Raw genomic sequence first — 27,695 nt, forward strand, 5'->3', positions numbered from 1 at the left:
ATTTGTTCTGGCTGGCTTTTTCACTTTGTATAATGCCCTCCCGTTTCATCCATTTTGTAGCATACAAAACGATATGCTTCTCTTTATGGCTGAATAATATTTCACTGTCTGTGTATGCCATATTTTCTTTATCCATTCATCAGTTGACTAATGGTTGTTTCCCACTTTCAGTGCTTGTGACCAATGCTTCAGTGAGCATGGGCATATATATAGCTCTTAGAGATCTTGATTTCATTTCTCTTGGGTAAATACCAAGAGATTGGTATTGCTGGATCATATGGTAGTTCTATTTTTGATTTTTGAGGAACCTCTATACCACTTTGCATAGTGGCTGTGCCATCCAACATTCTCACCATCAGTGCACTAGGGTTCCAGTTTCTCTACATCCTCACCAACACGTGTGATTTTGTTTTCTTGATAGTGGCCATCCTGAGAGGTGTAAGGTGATATCTCATTGTGGTTTTGTTTTGCACTTTCCTGATGATGAGCATCATGTCATATACCTGTTGGCTATTTGGCAGATCTTCTTTGGAGAAATGTCTTCCCAAATCTTTTGTCCATTTTGACCAGGTTATTCGTTCTTTTCTGCTATTGAATTGTACTAGTTCCTTATATATTTTGAATATTAATTTCTTATCAGTTTGAAGATACTTTCTTCCTTTTCATAGGTTGCCTTTTGACTCTTAATTGTTTACTTTGCTGTGCAGAAGCTTTTTATTTTATTTTTTTAAATATGATTCTATTTGCACATGGTTATTCAAGAAACACAGTGAATATCCTCTGTCAAGTACACTTACTAATGTATTGCAGGGGTTTTATATATTTTTATTATTTTAGTTATTTCTTTTTTTTAAATTTTAAATTAGTTTATCTATTTTTTAACTTTACAATATTGTATTTGTTTTGCCATACATTACATGAATCCACCATGGGTGTACATGTTTAGAAGCTTTTTAGTTTGATGTAGCCCCACTCATCTATTTTGCTTTCTTGCCTGTCCTTTTTGGCATTCAAATCAGTGCCAAGACCAATGTCATGAAGCTTTTCCTCTATGTTTTCTTTTTGGAGTTTTATAGTTTCAGATCTTATATATAAATTTTTAATACATTTTAAGTTTATGTTTGTGTATAGTCCAGTTTCATTCTTTTGCCTGTGGATATCCACTTTTCCCAGCCTCTTTGTTGGAGATTGTCCCTTCTCACATACACAGGACTGGGAAATAGACCCTTGGAGGGCACAAACAGAATCTTGTATACACCAGGACCCAGGAGAAAGGAGCAGTGACCCCGCAAGAGACTGACCCACTCTTGCCTGGGAGTGTCCAGGAGTCTCCAGAAGAGGCATGGGTCAGTGGTGGCCTGCTGCAGGGTTGGGGGCACTGAGTGTAGCAGTACATGCATGGGACCTTTTGAAGGAGGTCGCATTATCTTCATTACCTCCACCATAGTTTGGGCCCAGGTAAATAACAGGATATCTACTGTCCAGTAGATATCCATTATATCTACTACTGTGGGCAAGAATCCCTTAGAAGAAATGGAGTAGCCATCATGGTCAACAAAAGAGTCTGAAATGCAGTACTTGGATGCAATCTCAAAAACGACAGAATGATCTCTGTTCGTTTCCAAGGCAAACCATTCAATATCACGGTAATCCAAGTCTATGCCCCGACCAGTAACGCTGAAGAAGCTGAAGTTGAACGGTTCTATGAAGACCTACAAGACCTCCTAGACCTAACACCCAAAAAAGATGTCCTTTTCATTATAGAGGACTGGAATGCAAAAGTAGGAAGTCAAGAAACACCTGGCGTAACAGGCAAGCTTGGCCTTGGAGTACAGAATGAAGCAGGGCAAAGGCTAATAGAGTTTTGCCACGAGAACACACTGGTAATAGCAAACACCCTATTCCAACAACACAAGAGAAGACTACACGTGGACATCACCAGATGGTCAACACCGAAATCAGATTGATTATATTCTTTGCAGCCAAAGATGGAGAAGCTCTATACAGTCAGCAAAAACAAGACCAGGAGCAGACTGTGGCTCAGATCATGAATTGCTTATTGACAAATTCAGACTTAAATTGAAGAAAGTAGGGAAAACCACTAGACCATTCAGGTATGACCTAGATCAAATCCCTTATGAGTATACAGTAGAAGTGACAAATAGATTTAAGGGACTAGACCTGATAGACAGAGTGCCTGATGAACTATGGACAGAGGTTCGTGACATTGTACAGGAGACAGGGATCAAGAAAATCCCCATGGAAAAGAAATGCAAAAAAGCAAAATGGCTGTCTGAGGAGGCCTTACAGATAGCTGGGAAGAGAAGAGAAGTGAAAAGCAAAGGAGAAAAGGAAAGATATTCCCATCTCAATGCAGAGTTCCAAAGAATAGCAAGGAGAGATAAGAAAGCCTTCCTCAGCGATCAGTGCAGAGAAATAGAGGAAAACAACAGATTGGGAAAGACTAGAGATCTCTTCAAGAAAATTAGAGATACCAAAGGAACATTTCATGCAAAGATAGGCTCAATAAAGGACAGAAATGGTATGGACCTAACAGAAGCAGAGATATTAAAAAGATGTGGCAAGAATACACAGAAGAACTGTACAAAAAAGATCTTCACGATCCAGATAATCACGATGGCATGATCACTCACCTAGAGCCAGACATCCTGGAATGTGAAGTCAAGTGGGCCTTGGAAAGCATCACTACGAACAAAGCTAGTGGAGGTGATGGAATTCCAGTTGAGCTATTTCAAATCCTCAAAGGTGATGCTGTTCCAGTGCTGCACTCGATATGCCAGCAAATTTGGAAAACTCAGCAGTGGCCACAGGACTGGAAAAGGTCAGTTTTCGTTCCAATCCCAAAGAAAGGCAATGCCAAAGAATGCTCAAACTACCGCACAATTGCACTCATCTCACATGCTAGTAAAGTAATGCTCAAAATTCTCCAAGCCAGGCTTCAGCAATACGTGAACTGTGAACTTCCAGATGTTCAAGCTGGTTTTAGAAAAGGCAGAGGAACCAGAGATCAAATTGCCAATATCCACTGGATCATCGAAAAAGCAAGAGAGTTCCAGAAAAACATCTATTTCTGCTTTATTGACTATGCCAAAGCCTTTGACTGTGTGGATCACAATAAACTGTGGAAAATTCTGAAAGAGATGGGAATACCAGACCATCTGACCTGTCTCTTGAGAAACCTGTATGCAGGTCAGGAAGCAACAGTTAGAACTGGACATGGAACAACAGACTGGTTCCAAATAGGAAAAGGAGTACGTCAAGGCTGTATATTGTCACCCTGCTTATTTAACTTATATGCAGAGTACATCATGAGAAACGCTGGGCTAGAAGAAACACAAGCTGGAATCAAGATTGCCAGGAGAAATATCAATAACCTCAGATATGCGGATGACACCACCCTTATGGCAGAAAGTGAAGAAGAACTAAAGAGCCTCTTGATGAAGGTGAAGGAGGAGAGTGAAAAAGTTGGCTTAAAGCTCAACGTTCAGAAAACTAAGGTCATGGCATCTGGTCCCATCACTTCATGGGAAATAGATGGGGAAACAGTGGAAACAGTGTCAGACTTTATTTTTTTGGGCTCCAGAATCACTGCTGATGGTGACTGCAGCCATGAAATTAAGAGACGCTTACTCCTTGGAAGGAAGGTTATGGCCAACCTAGATAGCATATTTAAAAGCAGAGACATTACTTTGCCAACAAAAGTCCGTCTAGTCAAGGCTATGGTTTTTCCAGTGGTCACGTATGGATGTGAGAGTTGGACGGTGAAGAAAGCTGAGCGCCACAGAATTCATGCTTTTGAGCTGTGGTGTTGGAGAAGACTCTTGAGAGTCCCTTGGACTGCAAGGAGATCCAATCAATCCATCCTAAAAGAAATCAATCCTGGGTGTTCATTGGAAGGTCTGATGTTGAAGCTGAAACTCCAATACTTGGGGCACCTCATGCAAAGGGTTGACTCATTGGAAAAGACCCTAATGCTGGGTAGGATTGGGGGCGGGAGGAGAAGGGGACGACAGAGGATGAGATGGTTGGATGGCATCACCGACTCGATGAACATGGGTTTGGGTAGACTCTGGGAGTTGGTGATGGACAGGGAGGCCTGGCGTGCTGCAATTCATGGGGTTGCAAAGAGTCGGACACGACTGAGCGACTGAACTGAAAATAACAGGAAGGGAACACAGCTCCACCCATCAGCAGAAGATTGGATTAAAGATTTATTGAGCATGGCCCTGCCCATCAGAACAAGACCCAGTTTCCCCCTTGTCAGTCTCTCCCATCAAGAAGCTTCCATAAGCCTCTTATCCTTCTCCATCAGAGGGCATACTGAAAACCTCAATCACAGAAAACTAACCAATCTGATCACATGGACCACAGCCTTGTCTGACTCAGCGAAACTATGAGCCATGCTTTGTAGGGCCACCCAAGACAGATGGGTCATGGTGGAGAGTTGTGATAAAATGTGGTCCACTGGAGAAGGGAATGGCAAACCACTTCAGTATTCTTGCCTTGAGAACCCCATGAATAATATGAAATGGCAAAAAGATAGGACACTGAAAGATGAACTCCCCAGGTTGGTAGATGCTCAATATGCTACTGGAGCAGTGAAGAAATAACTCCAGAAAGAATGAAGAGATGGAGCCAAAGCAAAAACAACACCCAGTTGTGGATGTGACTGGTGATAGTAGCAAAGTCTGATGCTGTAAAGAGCAATATCGCATAGGAACCTGGAATGTTAGGTCCATGAATCAAGGTAAACTGGAAGTGGTCAAACAGGAGATGGCAAGAATGAATATTGACATTTTAGGAATCAGCGAACTAAAATGGACTGGAATGGATGAATTTAACTCAGATGACCATTATATCTACTATTGTGGGCAAGAATCCCTTAGAAGAAACGGAGTAGCCGTCATAGTCAACAAGAGTCTGAAATGCAGTACTAGGATGCAATCTCAAAAATGACAGAATGATCTCTGTTTGTTTCCAAGGCAAACCATTCAATATCACAGTAATCCAAGTCTATACCCTGACCAGTAATGCTGAAGAAGCTGAAGCTGAACGGTTCTGTGAAGACCTACAAGACCTTCTAGAACTAACACCCAAAAAGATGTTATTTTCATTATAGGGGACTGGAATGCACAAGTAGGAAGTCAAGAAACACCTGGAGTAACAGGCAAATTTGGCCTTGGAGTACAGAATAAAGCAGGACAAAGGCTAATAGAGTTTTTCCAAGAGAACACACTGGTCATAGCAAACACCCTCTTCCAACAACACACGAGAAGAATCTAAACATGAAAAGAAAGCTGAGCCCTGAAGAATTGATGCTTTTGAACTGTGGTGTTGGAGAAGACTCTCGAGAGTCCCCTGGACTGCAAGGAGATCCAACCAGTCCATCCTAAAGGAAATCAATCCTGAATATTCATTGGAAGGACTGATGCTGAAGCTGAAACTCCAATACCTTGGCCACCTGATGCGAAGAACTGACTATTTTGAAAAGTCCCTGATGCTGGGAAAGATTGAAAGCAGGAGGAAAAGGGGTCTACAGAGGATGAGATGGTTGGATGGCATCACTGACTCAATGGACACGAGTTTGAGTAAACTCCAGGAGTTGGTGATGGACAGGGAGGCCTGGCATGCTACAGTCCATGGGGTTGCAAAGAGTCGGACATGACTGCACAACTTAACTGAACTGATCCATCCTTTCTCCATTATGTATTTTTGTTATGTTTGTTGAAGATCAGTTGACCAAATATGAAGATGATGTGATATTGGTGAGAGGAAAGACTCATAGGCTAGTGGAATGGAATAAGAAGTTCATAAATAAACCACACAAAGGTTGTCAATTGATTTTGGACAAAGAAGCCAAGATAACTCATTGGGGGTAAAGATAGTCTTTTTAAAAACTTGGCGGTAGAATAATTTACATCTACATTTTAAAGAAAGAACCTTGACTCATACCTGTACATATACAAAAATTAACTAAAAATGTATCTTAGGCCAAAATGTAAAATTTAAAACTATAAGCTCTTCTAGAGCTTCCTGTCCTATATGTTAGCCACATGTGGTTATTTTAAATTTAAAAAATTAAAACTAAATACATTTTAACAATTGAGCTTCTTAGTTGTTCCAGCCACGTGTCAAGTCCTCATTGGCCATGTGTGGCTGACTAAAGCTGTTGTATTGATTAGCTCAGATTACCGCATATTTCTATCACCACAGACTACACTCTTGTACACTGCTGTTGTAGAAGAAAACATAGGAGAAAATCTTTGGGATTGTAGTTAGGCAAAGATTTCTTAGGTTACAAATATTGTGACCATAAAAGAAAAAAATGGATAAATTAGATTTCATCAAAATTAAAAATACATGATTGTTGAAAAGTTCTGCTAAGGAAATGAAAAGCCACAGACTAGGAAAGAAATATTTTCAAAACATATATTTGCTAAAGAACTGACAACCAGAATATTGTCTGAGGCGGCCTTACAAATAGCTGTGAATAGGAGAGAGGTGAAAACCAAAGCAGAAAAGGAAAGATACACCCATTTGAATGCAGTGTTCCAAAGAATACCAAAGAGAGATAAGAAAGCCTTCCTCAGTGATCAGTGCAAAAAAATAGAGGAAAACAATAGAATGGGAAAGTCTAGAGATCTCTTCAAGGAAATTAGAGATACCAAGGAAACATTTTATGCAAAGATGGCACAATAAAGGACAGAAATTCTATGGACCTAACAGAAGCATAAGATACTAAGAAGAGGTGGCAAGGATACACAGAACTATACAAAAAAAATCTTCATGACCCAGATAGTCATGATGGTGTGATCACTCACCTAGAGCCAGACATTCTGGAATGTGAAGTCAAGTGGGCCTTAGGAAGCATCACTGTGAACAAAGCTAGTGGAGGTGATGGAAGTCCATTTGAGCTATTTCAAATCCTAAAAGATGATGCTGTGAAAGTGCTGCACTCAATATGTCAGCAAATTTGGGAAACTCAGCAATGGCCACAGGACCGGAAAAGGTCAGTTTTCATTCCAGTCCCAAAGAAAGGCAATGCCAAAGAATGCTCACACTACTGCACAATTGTACTCATCTCACACGCTAGTAAAGTAATGCTCAAAATTCTACAAGTGAGACTTCAGCAATACGTGAACCGTGAACTTCCAGATGTTCAAGCTGGATTTAGAAAAGGCAGAGGAACAAGAGATCAAATTGCTGACATCTTTTGGGTCATCAAAAAAGCAAGAGAATTCCAGGAAAATATCTACTTTTGCTTTATTGACTATGCCAAAGCCTTGATTGTGTGGATCACAACAAACTGGAAAATTCTTAAAGAGATGGGAATACGAGACCACCGGACCCGCCTCGTGAGAAATCTGTATGCAAGTCAGGAAACAACAGTTAGAATTGGACATGGAACAACAGACTGGTTCCAAATAGGGAAAGGAGCATGTCAAGGCTGTATATTGTCACCCTGCTTATTTAACTTATATGCAGAGTACATCATCCGAAATGCTGGGCTGGATGAAGCACAAGCTGGAATCAAGATTGCCGGGAGAAGTATCAATAACCTCAGATATGCAGATGATACCACCCTTATGGCAGAAAGTGAAGAAGAACTAACGAGCCTCTTGATGAAAGTGAAAGAGGAGACTCAAAAATTTGGCTTAAAACTTAACATGCAGAAAACTAAGTTCATAGCATCTGGTCCCATCACTTCATGGCAAATAGATGGGGAAACAGTGGGAACAGTGACAGACTGTATTTTTTTGGGCTCCAAAATCACTGCAGATGGTGACTGCAGCCATGAAATTAAAAGACGCTTACTCCTTGGAAGAAAAGCTATGACCAACCTAGACAGCACATTAAAAAGCAGAGACATTACTTTGCCAACAAAGGTCCATCTAGTCAAAGTTATGGTTTTTCCAGTAGTCATGCATGGATGTGAGAGTTGGACTGTAAAGAAAGCTGAGCCCCGAAGAATTGATGTCTTTGAACTGTGGTGTTGGAGAAGACTCTTGAGAGTCCCTTGGACTGCAAGGAGATCCAACCAGTCCATCCTAAAGGAAATTAGTCCTGAATATTCATTGGAAGGACTGATGCTGAAGCTGAAACTCCAATACTTCGGCCAACTGATGCAAAGAACTGACTCATTTGAAAAGACCCTGATGCTGGGAAAGATTGAAGGTGGGAGGAAAAGGGGTTGACAGAGGGGGAGATGGTTGGATGGCATCACTGACTCGATGGACACGAGTTTGAGTAAACTCCAGGAGTTGGCGATGGACAGGGAGGCCTGGCGTGCTGCAGTCCATGGGGACGCAAAGAGTTGGACACGACTGAGCGACTGAACTGGACTGACATTGAGAATATTAAATTTTTTTTTTCAAAATTAAGTAATATCAAAGAAATTTAAAAGTGAGCAATAAGTTTGAAAAACGGTTCACTGAAGAAGATAATGAATGACATATTATTTAAATGTTCTAATCTTATACATCTTTTGTTGTTTGCTTGTTTAATCAATAAGGTTTATCTGGGTGGGAAGTTTTTGTCCCACTTTTTTTTCTTTGTACCTGGATGGATTTTAACTTGTTTTTGAAATGTTAATTCTTATAGGTGAAACCCTAGTTAATAAAAACTCTAATAAGACGTGTGTGTGTGTCTAAAAGTAAACACATTTTTAATAGTTTTTTCTGGTTCTCCAAGAGTAGCAGTAGTGAAAGTAAAAGGAAGCCACTGACTCTCTTGGGCAATCATATGTAGTAGCTTCATCATTCTATACGGTCATGATGATAAACTGCCTTGTTCAGCCTGTTTGGACCAGAAGAAAATATGACTTTCCCAGTTGTATTCAAATCCATCAGGCATGAAAACAGATTGGTGATTTGTTCTTCTTGTCTTAAACTTGAGCAACTGCGTGGTCTCTGCTTAGGCAAATGTGGTAGGTGGAATAATGAGCCCCTCAAGGATGTTCATATCCTAATGCCTAGGCCCTGTGAATATATTACCTTCCATGGCAAAAGGGATTTTGCAGATGTGGTTATGTTGAGGATGTTGAGATAGGGAGACTTCCTGGATTAGTCACATGGGACCAATGTCATCACAAGAGTCCTAGTAAGTAAAAGAGGAAGGTGTAGCATCACAGTCAGTGTGGTACAGGCTGTGAAGGATTTGATCAGCCATTTCTAGCTTTGCAGGTGGGAGCAGGCAATGAGCCAAAGAACGCAGGCAGCTTTAGAAGTTGAAAAGGGAAGGAAATGAATCTCCCCTAGGGCCTCCAGAAGGCTTTAACCCTGTCAACTCATTTAAGACTTTGATAACCAGAAGCTTAAGATACTTTTAAAGTTTTGGAAAATTTGTTAATAGTAGCAAGAGAAAACAAATGCAGTGTATCTATAGGATTGTTATGTTTGTAAGTTCTAAAACACAGACGTTTCTGTAAAAGTAGAAAAAAATCCTTTTTTTTTTTTGAGTCTCACTGCCAGCCCTCCTAGACTCCCCAGCGGGCACATTTCTGACCTGGATGCTCCTAATCACTGTGAAATGACACTCAGCTCAAAAAGTGAGGACAGTGCATGTGCTAAGGACAAAGGCATTGTGACACAACCCAGAAGTTAGCAGTTCTCAGAATATGGGCCATGGACAGCCTGCATCAGAGTTCCCGGGGAGCAGGTTACTTCAGGCCTGGACCTTAACCGCTTTCCACTAGTTTTTTTTCACGTCAAGTTTACTGAGGTATACTTTGTATATAGTAAAATTTACCCTTCTTAGGTTACAATACTGTGAATTTTGAAAGGTTTGTATAATCAAGTAACCACCAATACACTGAGGTTTATTTCCATCACCCAGAATATTTCGCTTGTGTCCCTTTGTGATAAATTTCCTCTCCGTACCGCCTGTCTCTGGCAACCACTGACCTGATTTCCGTTCCTGTAGGTTTTTTTGAGAATGTCATATCCATGGAATGACACAACATGTAGCCTTTTGAGTCTGATTTAGTTTGTTTAACATAATCCTTTTGAGATTCATCCACGTTGTGTGTATATTCATATGTAAAGAAACCATACTTCTGTGTTACCCAAAATGGCCATAATTTTTTTTTTTTAAGTATTTATTTGGCTGTGCTGATTTCTAGTTGTGGTATGCAGGATCTTGAGTTGTGGCATGTGGGATCTAATTCTCTGACCAGGGATCAAACCCAAGTCTCCTGTATTAGGAGCCTGGAGTCTTAGCCACTGAACCACAAGGGAAGTCCCAGCCATAATTTCTTCACATGTCTGTCTCTTTTGGTATGATCTGAGAGGTGTCGTAATCGTCCCTGGATGTTTGAGGGATTGTCTTTTAGCCTGGTTGGGTGAGGGAGTCAGGTGGAGAGAGGGGTATGGAGGTGCCGGTGGGTCTAGAGGACACATGCATGGAGAGAACAGTTATAGGTTTATCTCTTACAAGAATTGAAAGAAGGGGAAAGATCACAGTTGCCTAATTATGGCTCAGACAGTAAAGAATCTGCCTACAATGCAGGAGGACCCAGGTTCAATCCCTGGGTCAGGAAGATCCCCTGGAGAAGGGAATGGCAACCCACTCAAGTATTCTTGCCTGGAGAATCCTATGGACAGAGGAGCCTGGCGGGCTACAGTCCATGGGGTTGCAAAGAGTCAGACACAACTGAGTGACTAACACACATAGAAAGAGGGAGCAATAGGGGATGGTTTTGAGTTGTGGAGCAGGACTCTTGAAGCTAGAGCCATTGAGTATTGGTTAGTTATAAGATTCAATGGTCTGAAGCACAAAAGGAGTAGTGACTGCCTGATCTTTTATTGTCTGTGCAACTCCTTTTGGGCAACTGCTAAACTATTGTCTTTCAGTCGGTCAGGTGTGTCCGACTCTTTGAGACCCCATAGATTGCAGCACACCAGGCTTCCCTGTCTTTCACCATCTCCCAGAGCTTGCTCAAACTCATGTCCATTGAGTCAGTGATGTCATCCAACCATCTTGTCCTATGTCATCCTCTTCTCCTCCCGCCTTCGATTTTTCCCAGCATCAGGGTCTTTTCTAATGAGTTGGCTTTTCGCATCAGGTGGCCAAAGTATTGGAGCTTCAATTTCAGCATCAGTTCTTCTAATGAATATTCAGTATTGATTTCCTTTAGGATTGACTGGTTTGATCTCCTTGCCATCCAAGGGACTCTTCAAGAGTCTTCTCCAACACCACAGTTCAAAAGCATCAATTCTTTGGTCTTCAACCTTCTTTATGGTCCAACTCTCACATCCATACATGACTACTAGAAAAATCATAGCGTTGACTAGGCAGACCTCTGTCAGCAAAGTAATGTCTCTGCTTTCTAATATGTTGTCTAGGTTGGTCATAGCTTTTCTTTTAAGGAGCAAGTGTCTTTTAATTCCATGGCTGCAGTCACCATCTGCAGTGATTTTGGAGCCCAAGAAAATAAAGTCCATCACTGTTTCCATTGTTTCCCCATCTATTTGCCTAAAGTGATGGGACCAGATGCCATGATCTTCATTTTTTTGGATGTTGAGTTTTAATCCAGCTTTTTCAGTCTCCTCTTTCACTTTCATCAAGAGGCTCTTTAGTTCTTCGCTTTTTGCCATAAGGTTGGTGTCATCTGCATATCTGAGGTTATTGATATTTCTCCCAGCAATCTTGATTCCAGCTTGTGCCTCATCCAGCCAGGCATTTCGAATGATGTACTCTGCATATAAGTTAAATAAGCAGGGTGACAATATACAGCCTAGATGTATTCCTTTCCCAGTTTTTAACCAATCTGTTGTTCCATGGCCATTCTAACTGTTGCTTCTTGATCTGCATACTGATTTCTCAGGAGGCAAATAAGGTGGTCTGGTATTCCCATCTCTTGCAAATTTTTCCAGTTTGTTGTGGTCCACATAGTCAAAGGCTTTAGTATAGTCAATGAAGCAAATGTTTTTCTGGAACTCTCTTGCTTTTTTGATGATCCAGCAGATGTTGGCAATTTGATCTCTGGTTCCTCTGCCTTTTCTAAATCCAGCTTGAACATCTGGAAGGTCACGATTGACGTATTGTTGAAGCCTGGCTTGGAGAATTTTGAGCATTACTTTGCTAGCGTGTGAGATGAGTGCAATTGTGCAGTAGTGAACACTTCTTTTGCATTGCTCTTTTTTGGGTTTGGATTGAAAACTGACCTTTTCCGGTCCTGTGGCCACTGCTGAGTTTTCCAAGTTTGCTGGTATATTGAGTGCAGCACTTTTAATAGCATCATCTTTTAGGATTTGAAATGGCTCAGCTGGAGTTTCATCACTTCCACTAGCTTTGTTCACAGTGATGCTTCCTAAGGCCCACTTGACTTCACACTCCAGGATTTCTGGTTCTAAGCGAGTGATCACGCTATCGTGGTTATCTACATCATTAAGATCTTTTTTGTAGAGATCTGCTGCTGCTGCTGCTAAGTCGCTTCAGTCGTGTCCAACTCTGTGCGACCCCATAGACGGCAGCCCACCAGGCTCCGCCGTCCCTGGGATTCTCCAGGCAAGAATACTGGAGTGGGTTGCCATTTCCTTCTCCAGTGCAGGAAAGGGAAAAGTGAAAGTGAAGTTGCTCATTCGTGTCCGACTCTTAGCGACCTCATGGACTGTAGCCTACCAGACTCCTCCATCCATGGGATTTTCCAGGCAAGAGTACTGGAGTGGGGTGCCATTGCCTTCTCTGAGAGATCTGCTAAGGACTGCTAAATAGTCCTTCCTGAATGAGAGACTCTTACCTTGCCATGGCTCCAAAACCCCCAAAGACATAAGTGAAGGCTCACAATCTTTTCCCCCCTCAAATGTCTTGAGCCCCTTTATTGGCAGGAATTGTGCTATGTACTGAATAAAATGGACTAGTTACAATCCTTACCCTTAAGAACTCTTACTTGGCCTCTCTTAGAACTCTGGCCTGGTATTTACCAGATCTTCCCCAAACAGGTGGACATTTGGAGGCCCCAGCACCTTATCATCAGGATCACCCCTGGTAGTGAGGCACAGGCCTAGAGAGGAAGATGTGCTCTACAGTCAGTCCTCCAATGCTTGGATATGGATCCTGTGGATTCATAACCCATGACAACAGAGGGCTGACTGTACTCCTCACCTAAGGGGTTTGAGTGTCCTCAAATTTTACTAACCCATGGGTTCTGCATGGATCCCAAAGGATGAGTGTATATGATCACATGATCTGCCTTTAAATCCCAGGTCTGATGTTCTAGATTAGTCAAATCACTTCACCTTTCCAAACTGATTTCTTTTTCTCTAAGATAAGGAGGTATCTGGAAGTGGGGGAAAAAGCTATTTAAAAGCTAGCTGCTCTTTGAGTTGAAAGCTAAACAGATGAATTATGGTCTTTTTTTGTTTGGTGAAGGTAAAGGGCTAATCTCAATGGGAGGGTTGGGTCCCGGGAGCTAAAATTGTTCTGCATAAAAAAGAAGTAAAAATGTTTCATGTTTTTTTTTTAAATATTTATTTTTATTTAATAATTTGGCTTGTCAGGTTGCAGCAGGGGGGATCTAGTTAGCTGACCAAAGATGGAACCCAGGCCCCCTGCATTGAGAGTGCAGAGCCTTAGACACTGGACTACCAGGGAATTCGCAAATTTTAGCTTTTAGTTGAAGCTGGAGGGAATTTTTTTTCTTAATTCTATTTTTATTTTGCTTTTATTTGGGCAGGGGTGATGAAAGAAAGTGGGTCCTAGTATTACACTCTAAAGAGGCCCGCTCTCCACAACACCTGGATGTTCATGTGTTTTAGAGCCAGAGGGTAGAGCCAGCTGTGTCTATACTAGGGTGGAGTGGAATAGAGAGAGGGGAGGCGATGAGAATTAGGTTGCAATCAGGACTTAGGATCAAAAAGTGACAAGGAATCCTTACGGAGTTCTAAGCACTCACCTTAGAGTCCTTGAAATTGTTAAGGAAAGTCATGGGCTTCACACAGTTATATGAGATACGATCTAAAACTTGCATTTGAATGTGAAAGATGGTACAATATAGGACCATGCACATGTCAGGGATAATATCTACGTAACAGGGTTGGGAGGTTTAAATGAAAATGTAGATAAAAGTACTTCATAAACTAAAGAAATACATCATCAGTTCAGTTCAGTTCAGTCGCTCAGTCGTGTCCGACTCTTTGCGACCCCATGAATTGCAGCACGCCAGGTCTCTCTGTCCATCACCAACTCCCGGAGTCTACCCAAACCCATGTCCATCGAGTCGGTGATGCCATCCAACCATCTCATCCTCTGTCGTCCCCTTCTCCTCCCGCCCCCAATCCTACCCAGCATTAGGGTCTTTTCCAATGAGTCAACCCTTTGCGTGAGGTGGCCAAAGTATTGGAGTTTCAGCTTCAACATCAGACCTTCCAGTGAACACCCAGGATTGATCTCCTTTAGGATGGACTGGTTGGATCTCCTTGCAGTCCAAGGGACTCTCAAGAGTCTTCTCCAACACCACTGTTCAAAAGTATCAATTCTTCGGTGCTCAGCTTTCTTCACCGTCCAACTCTCACATCCATACATGACCACTGGAAAAACCATAGCTTTGACTAGACGGACCTTTGTTGGCAAAGTAATGTCTCTGCTTTTAAATATGCTATGTAGGTTGGTCATAACCTTCCTTCCAAGGAGTAAGCGTCTTTTAATTTCATGGCTGCAGTCACCATCAGCAGTGATTCTGGAGCCCAAAAAAATGAAGTCTGACACTGTTTCCACTGTTTCCCCATCTATTTCCCATGAAGTGATGGGACCAGATGCCATGATCTTAGTTTTCTGAACGTTGAGCTTTATGCCAACTTTTTCACTCTCCTCTTTCACCTTCATCAAGAGGCTCTTTAGTTCTTCACTTTCTGCCCCATCATCACCCCTAGATAAAATGCTTTCTCTGAAGGTTTTGTAAAAAGGAAGTCAGACTTAAATTCAACACTGATCACAAATATGAGAATAATTATCCAGGAATTGTGAGTTCTATAATAGTTTTATTTATGAATTCAGTTCAAATGGATAGTAAATACAGTTTGGATGTTAAAGATACGGTTTTAAAAAATGACTCGATATGACCCAAACATGTCATGTCAAGACTTGGGGATTTAGCCCACATTAGCAGTCACTCCCCATTTCTTTCTGACACCCCACCCCCGTTAGCCTGGGGCAACCAGTCATTTATTTTCTGTCTCTTATAGACTTGACTTGCCTCTTCTGAACATTTCATATACATGAAATCATACTATATCTGGTCTTTTATGACTGGCTTCTTTCATGGCATAAAATTCTCAAGGGTCATAAATGTTTCATGTATCAGTATTTCATCCAACCATTTTTTGTTTTCTTGAAAAAAAAGTTTAGGTAACTTTTTTTTTTTTAGAACACTTTTAGATTCACAGCAAAATTGGATAGATAGTGCAGAGAACGCCCATGTACCTCTCCCACTCCTTCATTGCCAGCATCCCTCAGCACTGTGGTTATGGTTGAGGGAACCTACATTGACATCATGATCACCATGGCTTACATTAGGGCTCACTCTTGGTTGTTTTTTACATCCTTTGGGTTTTGGAAATGTATAGTAACATCTTTCTATCTTTACAGTCTCTTCGCCCTAAATCCCCTGTGTTCTCTGTCTGTTCATCCATGCCCCATTCCTACCCCTGACAACCACTGGTCTTTTTATTGTCTCTATAGTGTTACTTTTCCCAGAATGTCATTTACTTGGATTTATAGAGTATGTGGCCTTTTTAGATTGTCTTCTTTCACTTAGTAATATGCATTTAAGGTTCCTCCAAGTCTTTTCTTGGTTTGCTAGCTCATTCTTTAAAAGTGGTGAATAATATTCCATTGTATAGGTGTACTACAATTTTTTTTTTTTTTTGGCCACACCATGTGCCTTGCAGGACCTTGGTTCCCTGACCAGGGACCGAACCCCTGTCCCCTGCATTGGGAGCACGGAGTCTTAACCACTGGACCACCAGGGAAGTTCCTCTGTTCACCTACTGGAGGACATTTTGGTTGCTAACAAGTTTTGGAATTATGGATAAATCTGCTTTAAACAAACGAAAACATGGGGATTTAGGATCCTACCATTAATAACTTCAGGCCCATTCAGTCGGAACAGAAGCTTTGGTCATGCAGTATTTTGCTGAGCTTGTGGATCAGCCTGAGAACAAGGAAATGATGACGTTGCAAAGGAACGGGAAATAACATGTATTGGGTATATACTAGACACGTGACATATATTGTCTTTTTTTTTTTTTTTGGTTGTGCTGAGTGCCATGTAAGATCTTAGTTCCTGGACTAAGGATTGAGCCCATGCCTCTGCAGTGGTGGCACGACGTCTTAACCACTGGAGCACCACAGCAGTCCCCTATATTGTCTTTCTTAAAGCTTATTGCTGCCCAAAGAAGTGGTAGTGTCTCCACTCTAAATGGGGGGGGGGGGCAGGGTGTGTGTGTATATGTGTGTGTGTGTGTGAAAATTACAATGATTAAAAAACTTGCTTTAAGTCATAGCTTTGAAGTGGTAGAGCTGGTATGAAGACTCTCATCAGCCTCAAGGTCATTTTCCTCCCGTCCTGCTGCCAGGGGGGCTCCGAAGTAAACTACCATTTAGCACTCAGGCCTTGTGTGGTTTTGCTTCCTAGTCTCATATCACATCTTAATTGTTTTTCTTCTACAGAGCTTTCTGACAAGTCTTCATGAGATGCTATAGGTGACAGGTATGTCAAAAAGATTAAATCACTAGCTTAATTCAGTTCTGAAATGGACAGGTTAAATTCCTGGATTGTCTACAGTTTCATTTACATAGCAGTGGTCTTTCGTGAGGTCATTACAGAAATGCTGGCGAACTCTTTCCATTAGCGGTTCTTGCATACAGTATGCACTTCTTGTGTTGTGGGACTCTTTTTTTTGTTGTTGTTCAGAATTCACCTTAGGGGTTTTCTCAGACTCGGCATTCTTAATCGATCGTGGTTTTTAGCTTTCTTTTTTCTTTCCAGGCTGGGTGGATGATGCAGTTTCACTTCTAGGTGTTAGGATTCTCTTTCACACTGGCTTGTCATGACCTTAAAATATTTTAAGTTTCTCCTTGAGTTAATTCTTTTTTTTTCTTTTTTAATGTTGTACCCCAGTGGGCTAGCGATTTGTTTCACCCAATGAGTTTAAACCACCAGCAGCTGGAGAGTTCACCACCCATGAGCATTGTCAAACTTAACCCAGTGTAAAAACCTGCCAGTAGTCTTTTTATTGTCTTCCATTGGGTAGGTTTTGAGGTCTGGACTTGAAGGCTAGTTATGCTTCTGAATCAGCCTTGAGGTTGTGAGTTGCCTAAGGTGGCATAGGATACCAAAGACGGAGAGATGTTTGCTACGACGATCAGAATCTTCTTAGTTGTAAGAGCTGTCCTCGTTGTCGCCTGGAGATTACTGACGAGGCCCAAGAGTCGCTCTGAGCTGTAACCACCCACAAAAACCACACGCATGGCATTTTACTCAAAACTCTACTTTAACCACTACTTTGTGATGCAAAACTGGTGGAATTTTGGGTACTTTCTGTAAAATCGAAATCTTTATGGGGGTTTTCCAACATTCTAGTTGATTGTGAACAAGTGATCAGTATAACGAAAGGAGAGCAGAGTTGGCCAGTCAACACTGACTTCTGTGGTATAAAGGATGCCAGCTTGTGTGGAATATTTCATGTGGAGAAAGCCACCTTGTCTGAGAAAGCGGATTCTCCTCTTGAAAAATGCAGTTAAATAAGAGGTATTGACATGAGATCGGTAGTTGTAAAAGAGATTTTAGAAGCTTCTTATCTTTGCCACAAAGTTTTCACTCTTGACAAAGTAATCACCTTCAGTACTTTCTAGCGTGTGGATCCTCTTATGAAAGAGGTTTGAAGAGGAAATCCATTTGTATTGGACAAAATACAGTTCTGCATAAGGACTTCCTGTAAAGGAAGAACCATTATGGGAAACTGCTACTAATAAGATATAATAGCCCTTTTATGGAGGGAAAATGGTAGGTGTAAGAGCTCTCTCCTGTTTGGCTGAGTCAGGGGGCCTTCGTTTATTCTGGACTTAGGTCCTTGGGCAAGTTCCTTTACCACTCTAAGGCTCAATTTCTTACGTTTACAATGAAAAATTTCTTTTCATGGTTAACATTCCGTTGTATATATATGTACCAGAGCTTCTTTATCCATTCATCTGTTGATGGACATCTAGATTGCTTTCATGTCCTGGATCTTGAAAACAGTGCTGCTATGAACACTGGGGTACATGTGTCTTTTTGAATTATGGTTTTCTTATGCCCAGTAGTGGGATTGTTGGGTCATATGGTAGCTTTATTCCTAGATTTTTAAGGAATCTCCATACTGTTTCCATACTGGCTGTATCAATTCACACTTCCAATATTACTCAACCATAAAAAAGGAATGCATTTGAGTCATTTGTAGTGAGGTAGAAGAACCTAGAGCCTGTTAGTGTGAGATAACTCAGAAAGAGGAAAACAAATACCATATATTAAAGCGTATATATGGAACCTAAAAAAAATAGTGCTGATGAACTTATTTGCAGGGCAGGAAGAGAGATACAGACATAGAGAACAGACTTGTGGACACAATAAGGGAATGAGAGGGTGGGGCGAATCGAGAGAGTAGCACTGACTTATATACACTACCATGTGTAAAATAGATAGCTGGTGGGAAGCTGCTGTATAGCACAGGAGCTCAACCCCGTGCTCTGTGATGATGCAGAAGTGGGATGAGGGGTAGGAGGGAGGCTCAAGAGGAAGGGAATATATGTACACTTATAGCTGATTTACACTGTCATACAGCAGAAATCAATACCACATTGTAAAGCAATTATTCTCCAATTAAAAATAAATTTAAAAAATAGAAAAATGAAAAGTTTCACTCCTTCTCTGTGGCAGATAGGAACACATTGTCTCAAGAGCCTTCAGTAGGAGTCCTTTGTTACGACATCCTGTCTTGTGTAAACGTGAGTTTTATTGTCATATAAATTAAGCCTGCTATCAAGCACATTTTGTTTTTTAAAATCTGTGAAAACATTATTTTAGCAAAACCCAACTCTACTTGTGTAAGTACATACTTATTCTCCTTTCGTAATTAATAGTCTTAAAAGACTAAATTTCCATCTGTGTAGCCCAGAAAGCTCTCATGATTAGCCTTAAAACAACTAGCTGAAACTTTCAGGATATCTCTCATTAGCACATTATCCAAACCAACCATGGGAGGAAGATAACAGAAATCAGTAACTGAGATTTTATTTTATTTTTTTTTTTTTTTTTTTTTTTTTTTTGGCAGTCGTAAAAATATGGAACGCTTCACGAATTTGCGTGTCATCCTTGCGCAGGGGCCATGCTAATCTTCTCTGTATCGTTCCAATTTTAGTATATGTGCTGCCGAAGCGAGCACAGTAACTGAGATTTTAATGTGATAATTCCTTAGTTTACTGTGAAGAACTTGGTCATTTCCCATTAGCACATAAGTAACACTGTGCTTAGGTTGCTACTGCAAAGACAGTGTTGCTTTAGGTGCTTTAGCTCCCACAAATATAGTTTGCTTGCTTTATAATTTACGTTAGGAAATGTTTAAACAGGGTGAAAGAGCAGTTTTTACAAGCGCAAAATCAAGCAATTCGTTTTCAGAAAGTAGAACCAAATGAAGAAAAACAGGTAAGTTGAATCATATTTTTTAAAAACAAAATAAAGAGTTGTATTTTGTATGTGTGTGTGAGGAGTAGAGACACACAGTTCTAAGAACAGTTGTACAAGGTAGAATATCAAGTAAAGCTTTAGGACTCAGAAGAATGGAAGCTTTATTTGTAGGAGGAAACAAAGTTTATCACTACAGAATTTTAGGGATGTAAGTAGAAATGGGAAAGATAATATAAACATTAGAAAAGTGGAATGGAGTTTCCCAGACCCTTTGACATAACAAATGGTTTAGTTAAGGAAATTGGCAAAATCTTGACATCTCAGTTGGTGCTACAGCAAACTTTTAAAATTAAATCATCAGAGCCAAAAAGATTGTCCTGCTTGTGAGCACTATGCTATAACATTTGTTAGTCCATTAGCACTGATTCTTCACCTGAGTTAACTTTTTATTTTTTAATTGAAGGATAATTGCTTTACAGAATTTTGTTGTTTTCTGTCAAACCTCAACATGAATCAGCCATTGGTACACATGTATCGCCTCCCTTTTGAACCTCCCTCCCATCTCCCTCCCCATCCCACCCCTCTAGATGTCACAGAGCCCCTGTTTGATTTCCCTGAGTCATACAGCAAATTCCCATCGGCTCTTTTACATATGGCAATGTAAGTTTCCATGCTACTGAGTAACTTGAAAGGCAACTTGGACCTTGAAATAGAAGTGTTGAAAAAGCACTGTCTGGAGAAAGGTGAAATCACAATTATACATCAAAGGCCACGGGAGCTATCATTTCAAATTTTGTTTCAGTAGTACCAGCTTTGTGTTCACACCCAAACTCCACTGGTAGAATCTACTGCATGTGGGGTGGAGAAGAATTCCATTTATTTTCTGCTGAAGCTGGTGAACCGAATGAAGATCTGTATCTTAAGTGACAGGAATCAAATGAAACATGACAAACCTGTAAAAGGTGCCACCTGAACATGTCAAAGCAGAACTTGGCAGTGAATGAGACGGGACAGGGACTGGGAGACAAACCACACACACTGCCTCGCCAGGCTGGGCAGCTCGGGAGATCAAAGGGAGAGCCAAGGGGAGCAAGTCTTCGTGGGCTGGGGCTCACGTCGGGGGGTTGGCATGGAGTGCTGGTGATTTGTTCATAGATACAAGTATGTATCTATCTTGGATTGGTTTTATTATGGAAAAATTCTATGGAGATACGCTGTATTGACTGGAAAATGATTCACTAGTTTTTTAAGTTACCAAATTTATAACGTAGAAGCATTGGTTTTGAAGCTAGTCATTTAAGTGGAGTTTAATCCCAACCTAGTTTCTGACATTGGATGGTAATTATTCTTATTTAGCAAAGCACAGAGAAAATCAGCGTTACAAGAGCAACCAGGGCAGGCAGTGCTCTAAGGAGGGGACAGCTTTCTCTGCCTTTGGATAGATGAGTTAGATTTGTCAAACATTTCCAGCTGTCACGAAGAACTCTGACCATTGAAGGAAAGCTGACTTCACTGCTCGGTGCTTCTTTGCGTTGCAGATGACAAGTTCCAGGTCCCCCAGGGAAAGTGCAGGAGCGGGAGCCTGAACCGGCATTCTGGACTCAACCACGTGTGCCCGCGTTACCCATGACAGTCTGTTTGGCAGTCACCCATCGAGAAGAACTAACTAACCACTGAACTAAACCGTCCCCTGGATTTGTTCAGGAGCTCTCAAGAGTTCTCATTCCTCAGGTAAGCACTTTCACAATCAACCTGGTAAGTAAACCATTTATACTTTTAGGTTGGTCCTAAAGAAAATCTTTTTTTTTTTAATAAATTTATTTATTTTAGTTGGGGGCTAATTACTTTACAATATTGTAATAGTTTTTGCCATACATTGACATGAATCAGCCATGGGTTTACATGTGTTCCCCTTCCTGGACCCCCCACCCACCTCCCTCCCCATCCCATCCCTCTGGGTCATCCCATTGCCCCGGCCCTGAGCCCTTGTCTCATGCATCGAACATGGAATGGTGTTCTGTTTCACATATGATAATATACATGTTTCAATGCTATTCTCCCAGAACGTCCCACCCTCACCTTCTCCCTCAGAGTCCATAAGACTGTTCTATGCATCTGTGTCTCTTATTCTGTCTCGCATATAGGGTTATCGTTACCATCTTTCAAATTCCATATATATGCATTAGTATACTGTATTGTTGTTAAGAAAATCTATAATTGGAATAGCTGTGATGACGTAAAGAAATGTCTAAATGAAAGCCATCACTCAGTCACAGTATTTTATTCTGCATCATTTATTAAATATTTATATATGCATTTACAAACTTTACGCATTTCAGAACTCTGCTTTCAATACATTTTTAAACTTTTTTTTGGTAGAGAGAATCTCGTGTAAAATGAGATCCATGTACAAAACTAGGCAACAGATATAAAAGTTTCCTCTCATACTTTTCATCCATCAAGCAAAGAAATCATGTGACAAAGAAAAAAAATGTGGCTTGTTCACAAGAATAACATGTCAGTGTTCAAACTATGAGTTCTAATGGGATAGATCATATTTCATCTCTATATGGAGGGCTATAGTTTAATACTTCTTAGCTACTGTAGTATGTTGGTTCTGATGAAGAAAAAAATCAACTCTGTTTGGACTAGATCATCTAGAGACCATCAATTATTCATTTCTTTATAACGTGACACCAAAATTCACCTTGGAGATGACATTGATGGGCTAGCAGTATGCATTTACCCCAAACGTGGCTTAGAAATTTCCCTTTAAAAAATTCATTAACTTGGCAAACTAAAGTCTGAGCCTCTAATTTAGCTCTCTTACTTAAAAGACATAGTTTAAATGATCAATTCAGAAGCCTAAAAGTATCATTTGAAACTAGAGGTGCTTTTCTTAAAATGAATGCTGACCTGACAGTTCTGAGGCTTGGAGCACTGTCACTAGGAAACGGCGGCACTGGTGCCGCCAGCGATGAGAAGCGCGATCGCCACGGGATAATCACATGGTACAGGACGCCGGGGGGCCTGATACTCACTAGTCATGTGATTCCGGCAGCAGCAGCATTTAACCATTTGTTACATACTATTAACACACCAGCTTCAAAGATGTGCACTCCCCTTAGGATACACAGGAGTTACAAATTTATGGTGATTGCATAATTGGTATTGCACAGTTTTATAAAAAACATAAATACTGGGTAGTCTAGATTTAAATACAAAATACATGTCATATACTTTTAAATCTATAATGTGGTTCAAGTGCAAGTCAGGTGCTTTCTTTAGTCCTTCCCAAAAAGGCATTTTAAATACTTTTTTGGCACAAATGAAATTTCACCTTGCCAACAATTCTAATTACAATACATACATCCAAACCTGGAGAGTAGCAATCATATACATACAGTATAAAACTGAGTATTTACAAATATACTAAGCATAAATGTAACCTCTGTGGGTGAATCAGAACTAATTAGCCAGACCCACACTAAAAATAATTTAAAAAGGTAAATACGATGCCTTTAGTTCATTTGCTTATGCTGGTTGCTGTGGGTTGACATTCATGTGAGGAGGATGTCCTAGAAGACCAATTCTTTGTTTCTGCTTCCTTTGTTCTGTCATCTGGAAAGTTAAAAAGTTTCATCATTAGACCCAGACACTTCCTGTACGTCAAATCATATACTCAACCATAGACCTACCTCTGTGGTTATGGTTTATACTGAAACCCACTTTCTACAAATAGCATACCATTAGTATATCAAACACACAACTTCAAAAAGGACATGTACCTGGGCAGAATGGGGAATTCTGTGCCCTAGTCATGCAATGTGACATTCAGAAATTCTGCTTGCTACTTGTTTCATAAAGGAACAAAAAGCAGTTAAGGCACAAGATTCTTGTTTCCCAAATCTACGTGCAAATAATAGCTTTGCAGGAGAGTTGTGACACACTAAACACTGAAGAAACCGTGTCATGTGTTCAGAGCTCTACGTTTCAGAGAGATTAAGTCCATTGTCTTCAGGGTGTCTCGGTTATTCTCCAATTGTTCTTGGATAGTTTTGAGAGGAAAAAAAAAATAACATAGCGTTTCTAGGGAGATGAGAATATCTTTATACCTCAGGTCCAGGGTGACTGAATAACATAAATCATGGCCTGGCACTCAGTGGTGACCAGTCCTCACCCCCTACACACCCTAAGGTCAGGAAAGACCATTTCTTAAGGCTGCTCAAATGAAACCGTGCTTTTGAAACTGCAAACAAGAAGTTGGGACCTTTTATTTGGCTGCTGAACTAAACCAGTGCTCATATTGACAGGTATCTAGCTCAGTTCTGCCTATTTCAGGGCGTAATTAACTCCCTGTATTTACATTTTTCTTAACCCAGTTATCTCAACTCTGGATTTGATGCTGGGCATTTAGGTCAATTAAGGTAAAAAAGCTATATGAAATATCGGATAAAATTGTTATCTCTAAGTTGTCTTAGATCCTGCTTCTAGATTTTTGGCTTCCTAAAGTCAGAAAGGAATTAGGGTTTAGTAGTATTAATATAAAAAATGTGGGCACTGAAATCAGACCTATTTCCATAAGGTTTTATGTTGTTGTAGCTTTTCAAAGTCTGTTTCTTCATTCATATAATGAGGGTAATAATTCCGACCTCATAAAGAGGATGTATGTACATTTTCTAATAGTGTCTGTCACATTGTAGATGCTTAAATCTCAGTTTTCACCTGGACTAATTTTTGGTACAAAATACCCCAAGAGGAAGTAAAATGAGAATTAGTTACCTCGGTTCAATTTTAAAGTAGTTATTTTGCCTTATTTGAAACAGCAGTTTTCCTTTCATATCAAAATACTATGTTGAGACTCCTATGAAATGCCTTCAGTTGTATTTTAGGAGAGAAGATTTACAAGGAGTGAGTATTTCCAAAAGGTAACTTTTTACAAAGCCTCTTATGAAGAGTTGAATTAGGGGTATTCTGCTAGCCTTGAAAGTTTCCTTAGATGATGACAAATCTTTAAAGGAGGTGTCACAATCCTCTACTATACTTCACAGATTCAGCTGCAGGAGAGCCTCCTGTGACTCATGGAAGAAACTGACAACTAGATGGTGATGCAGTCAGTCATCTCACTGCCTGATACTTCACATACACAGCCCAGACTTTCACCCCCAAACTAGTCCCCTGGCAGGCAGCCTTGAGAAGGACTCCAACAGAAGTCGCATTCTCAATGATCTAGGAATCTTGGTGGGCTCTACTCGTACTGATGGGTACTCAAAGCTCTCATTTAAAGATGCTGAGATTTTTCCACGGTTACAGTTGGCCACTGAAGTCTTTCCTGAAATTCTTCTATAACTTTCTACTTACATTTGAGATCGTCTCTGTATGTTGTGTAGCCTCATGCCTGCGTGTCCAATCAGCTTCCTGTGACACTTCAATCTATTGGCTATTCAGTTATTCTCTCGAAAGCTTCGAAAACTGCGTTCGTTATAGCAAATGAGCCAACCAGTGGCACATCTTCCCTCCCTCTTCTGTAGGTATCACCTGATACCTCAGTGGTGGTCCGACTCTCATTCTCCAGGTTGGCCTTCCTAAAATAACTATCGCATCACCGTCCCTCAGTCCCTGACCTTGAAGCTCCCTACTGAAGTGAGTGGCCAGAACTTTTGTTCAAGCAGAGGTTGTGCCTGGTAATTTCAAGAACCTAGCACATACTTCCCTGGGGCTTCTTCCTTGGTGGCTCAGACAGTAAAGAATTCGTCTGCAATGCAGGAGACCGAGGTTCCATCCCTGGGTCAGAAAGATCCCCTGGAGAAGGAAATGGCAACCCACTCCAGTACTCTTGCCTGGAGAATTCCATGGGCAGAGGAGCCTGACGGGCTACAGTCCGGGGGGTGGCAAAGAGTCAGACGTGACGGAGCGACTAACACTTTCACTTTCAGCACATACTTAATTTTGTTTCCTATTTCCCTAGAATAACAGTTCTTAAACTTTGGCATGTACCAGAAGCACCTCAAAGGCTCGTTAACAACACAGATCAAAGGGCCCACAGAATTTCCACTGGGGAGGCTCAGGGTAGGGTCAGTGAATCTGCATTGCTAACAGGTTCCAAGGCAGTGTTAACGCTGTGGATCTAGGACCACACTGCTGCTCTAGAAGAGCATTTCTCTGTCTCAGAAATAGGCCAAGATCCTTAGAAAAGTTACATTTTCATATACTTGAATACTTAAAAAGTACTTTGGGTATATTTTCTCAAAATGAGATCTCAGGGATGATTCTCTGCAGTTGAGTACATGGTCGGCACACAAATCTGACTGCCTGAATTCTGTTTTGATCAACCATGACCTTGTAGACAGAATGGCTGTCATCTAAGTGAGTAATCAGTGTTAAAGTACCAGGGGCAGCTGCTTAAGTATTTCGCCCTTTCGACACGGTCCTCATCCAGTGATAATTATATGGGAACAGTAATGAAAGAAAACCACGTAGTTCATATACTTGAATTTTCTTTTTCAAGGTATTCAAGTACATGAAAATGTAACTCTCCTGTTGATCTTTGCCTATTTCTGAGAGAGTCAGTGAAACAGATCCCACCTTGGGACTAAATCTGGCCTGTAAGAAACCAACTTCAACACTGCTGACCAGGTAAGTTTCCCTGGTCCCTTGGTATACATTCTCATATAATTCCTGGCCTTATTAGCTCAATTCAACCTACTTACCTGTCTGTCTAAATAGATTCACGTACACGATATGTATCTTATTTAAGGCATCATTATTATCTGTTACTCTTAGCCATATCAAAACAAAGTCTATCCTTAGCACATTCTCTCTGCACATTTGAAACAAAACTGACTGGATAAAAATATCCATCAGATTGAGATCTAAGGTAACAACTCAACATTTTAATACTGAAAAATCTATTTTGATTAGTGCAAAATGTCCCATTTGTAGTAGATACATTGAAAAACCCTCAAAATCCACATTTTGCTAAGGATGAACATTTGAAGCAATGTTCTTCATAAACTATATAAAGACTACCTTGAATTTCTGTATGCTTTCTTTTTGACTCAGTCTGAACAGAAAGCAAATGATATGGTAGCTTTACAGGTCAGAAGCAACCAAATGTCTAAAAGATTTTTCATGAAAATAGTGTTGACTACAAATGGGCAAAATCTGCTGTACCAGTATAAACGATTAAGGGCCCACACTGCAGAGAAAGTTCATCCACAGCACATGAAAGCTGCAGCCTACCTTCCTGTCACAGTAAGGCCGTGGCTACTCAGATTCTAAGCAGCCTGGAAACTCCAGTCACCACAACTGATCTTTCAGTTCAGTTCAATCGCTCAGTCGTGTCCGACTCTTTGCAACCCCATAGACCGCAGCACGCCAGGCCTCCCTGTCCATCACCAGCTCCTGGAGTTTACTTAAACTCATGTCTATTGAGTCGGTGATGCCATCCAACCACCTCATCCTCTGTCATCCCCTTCTCCTCCTGCCTTCAATCTTTCCCAGCATCAGGGTTTTTTCAAATGAGTCAGCTCTTTGCATCAGGTGGCCAAAGTATTGGAGTTTCAGCTTCAACATCACCAACATCAGTCCTTCCAATGAACACTCAGGACTGATCTCTTTTAGGATGGACTGGTTGGATCTCCTTGCAGTCCAAGGGACTCTCAAGAGTCTTCTCCAACATCACAGTTCAAAAGCATTGATTCCTCGGCGCTCAGCTTTCTTCACCGTCCAACTCTCACATCCATACATGACCACTGGAAAAACCATAGCCTTGACTAGAGGGACATTTGTTGGCAAAGTAATGTCTCTGCTTTTAAATATGCTGTCTAGGTTGGTCATAGCTTTTCTTCCAAGGAGTAAGCGTCTTTTAACTTCATGGCTGCAGTCACCATCTGCAGTGATTTTGGAGACCCCAAAAATATAGTCACCCACAATTTCCACTGTTTCTCCATCTATTTGCCATGAATTGATGGGACCAGATGCCATGATCTTAGTTTTCTGAATGTTGAGCTTT

The 27,695-nt window shown here is 40.9% G+C and overlaps 1 protein-coding gene, 1 long non-coding RNA gene and 1 other non-coding gene across 12 annotated transcripts in view; 1 reads left to right on the forward strand and 2 right to left on the reverse strand.

Moving 5' to 3' along the window:
* Positions 1-27,695, forward strand: part of LOC145520777 (uncharacterized) — a 204,587-nt gene that overhangs the window by 171,693 nt on the left and 5,199 nt on the right. For 2 of the 8 annotated variants that reach the window (XR_014064810.1, XR_014064815.1), the window contains exon 6: positions 21,220-21,412. This is a non-coding gene — a long non-coding RNA (uncharacterized LOC145520777). Of the gene's footprint in view, positions 1-16,689; positions 16,730-21,219; positions 23,460-24,732; positions 24,983-26,189; positions 26,884-27,695 lie in introns of those variants that run through there. The other 6 variants (XR_014064813.1, XR_014064808.1, XR_014064814.1 and 3 more) reach the window with 5 other exon arrangements.
* On the reverse strand, positions 19,333-19,439 carry LOC145522159 (U6 spliceosomal RNA). The gene has a single exon (XR_014065958.1). It is a non-coding gene; the product is annotated as a U6 spliceosomal RNA (small nuclear RNA).
* Positions 21,960-27,695, reverse strand: part of ITPR1 (inositol 1,4,5-trisphosphate receptor type 1) — a 324,295-nt gene continuing 318,559 nt past the window's right edge. For all 3 annotated transcript variants that reach the window (XM_081528188.1, XM_081528187.1, XM_081528186.1), the window contains one exon: positions 21,960-23,302. In XM_081528188.1, the coding sequence (XP_081384314.1) occupies positions 23,216-23,302 (87 nt within the window). In that variant the 3' untranslated portion in view covers positions 21,960-23,215. The remainder of the gene's footprint in view (positions 23,303-27,695) is intronic.

The sequence above is a fragment of the Giraffa tippelskirchi genome, chromosome 9, assembly GCF_054371585.1.
Source record: "Giraffa tippelskirchi isolate mGirTip1 chromosome 9, T2T-mGirTip1v1.2.pri, whole genome shotgun sequence".
Lineage (NCBI taxonomy): Eukaryota > Metazoa > Chordata > Mammalia > Artiodactyla > Giraffidae > Giraffa > Giraffa tippelskirchi.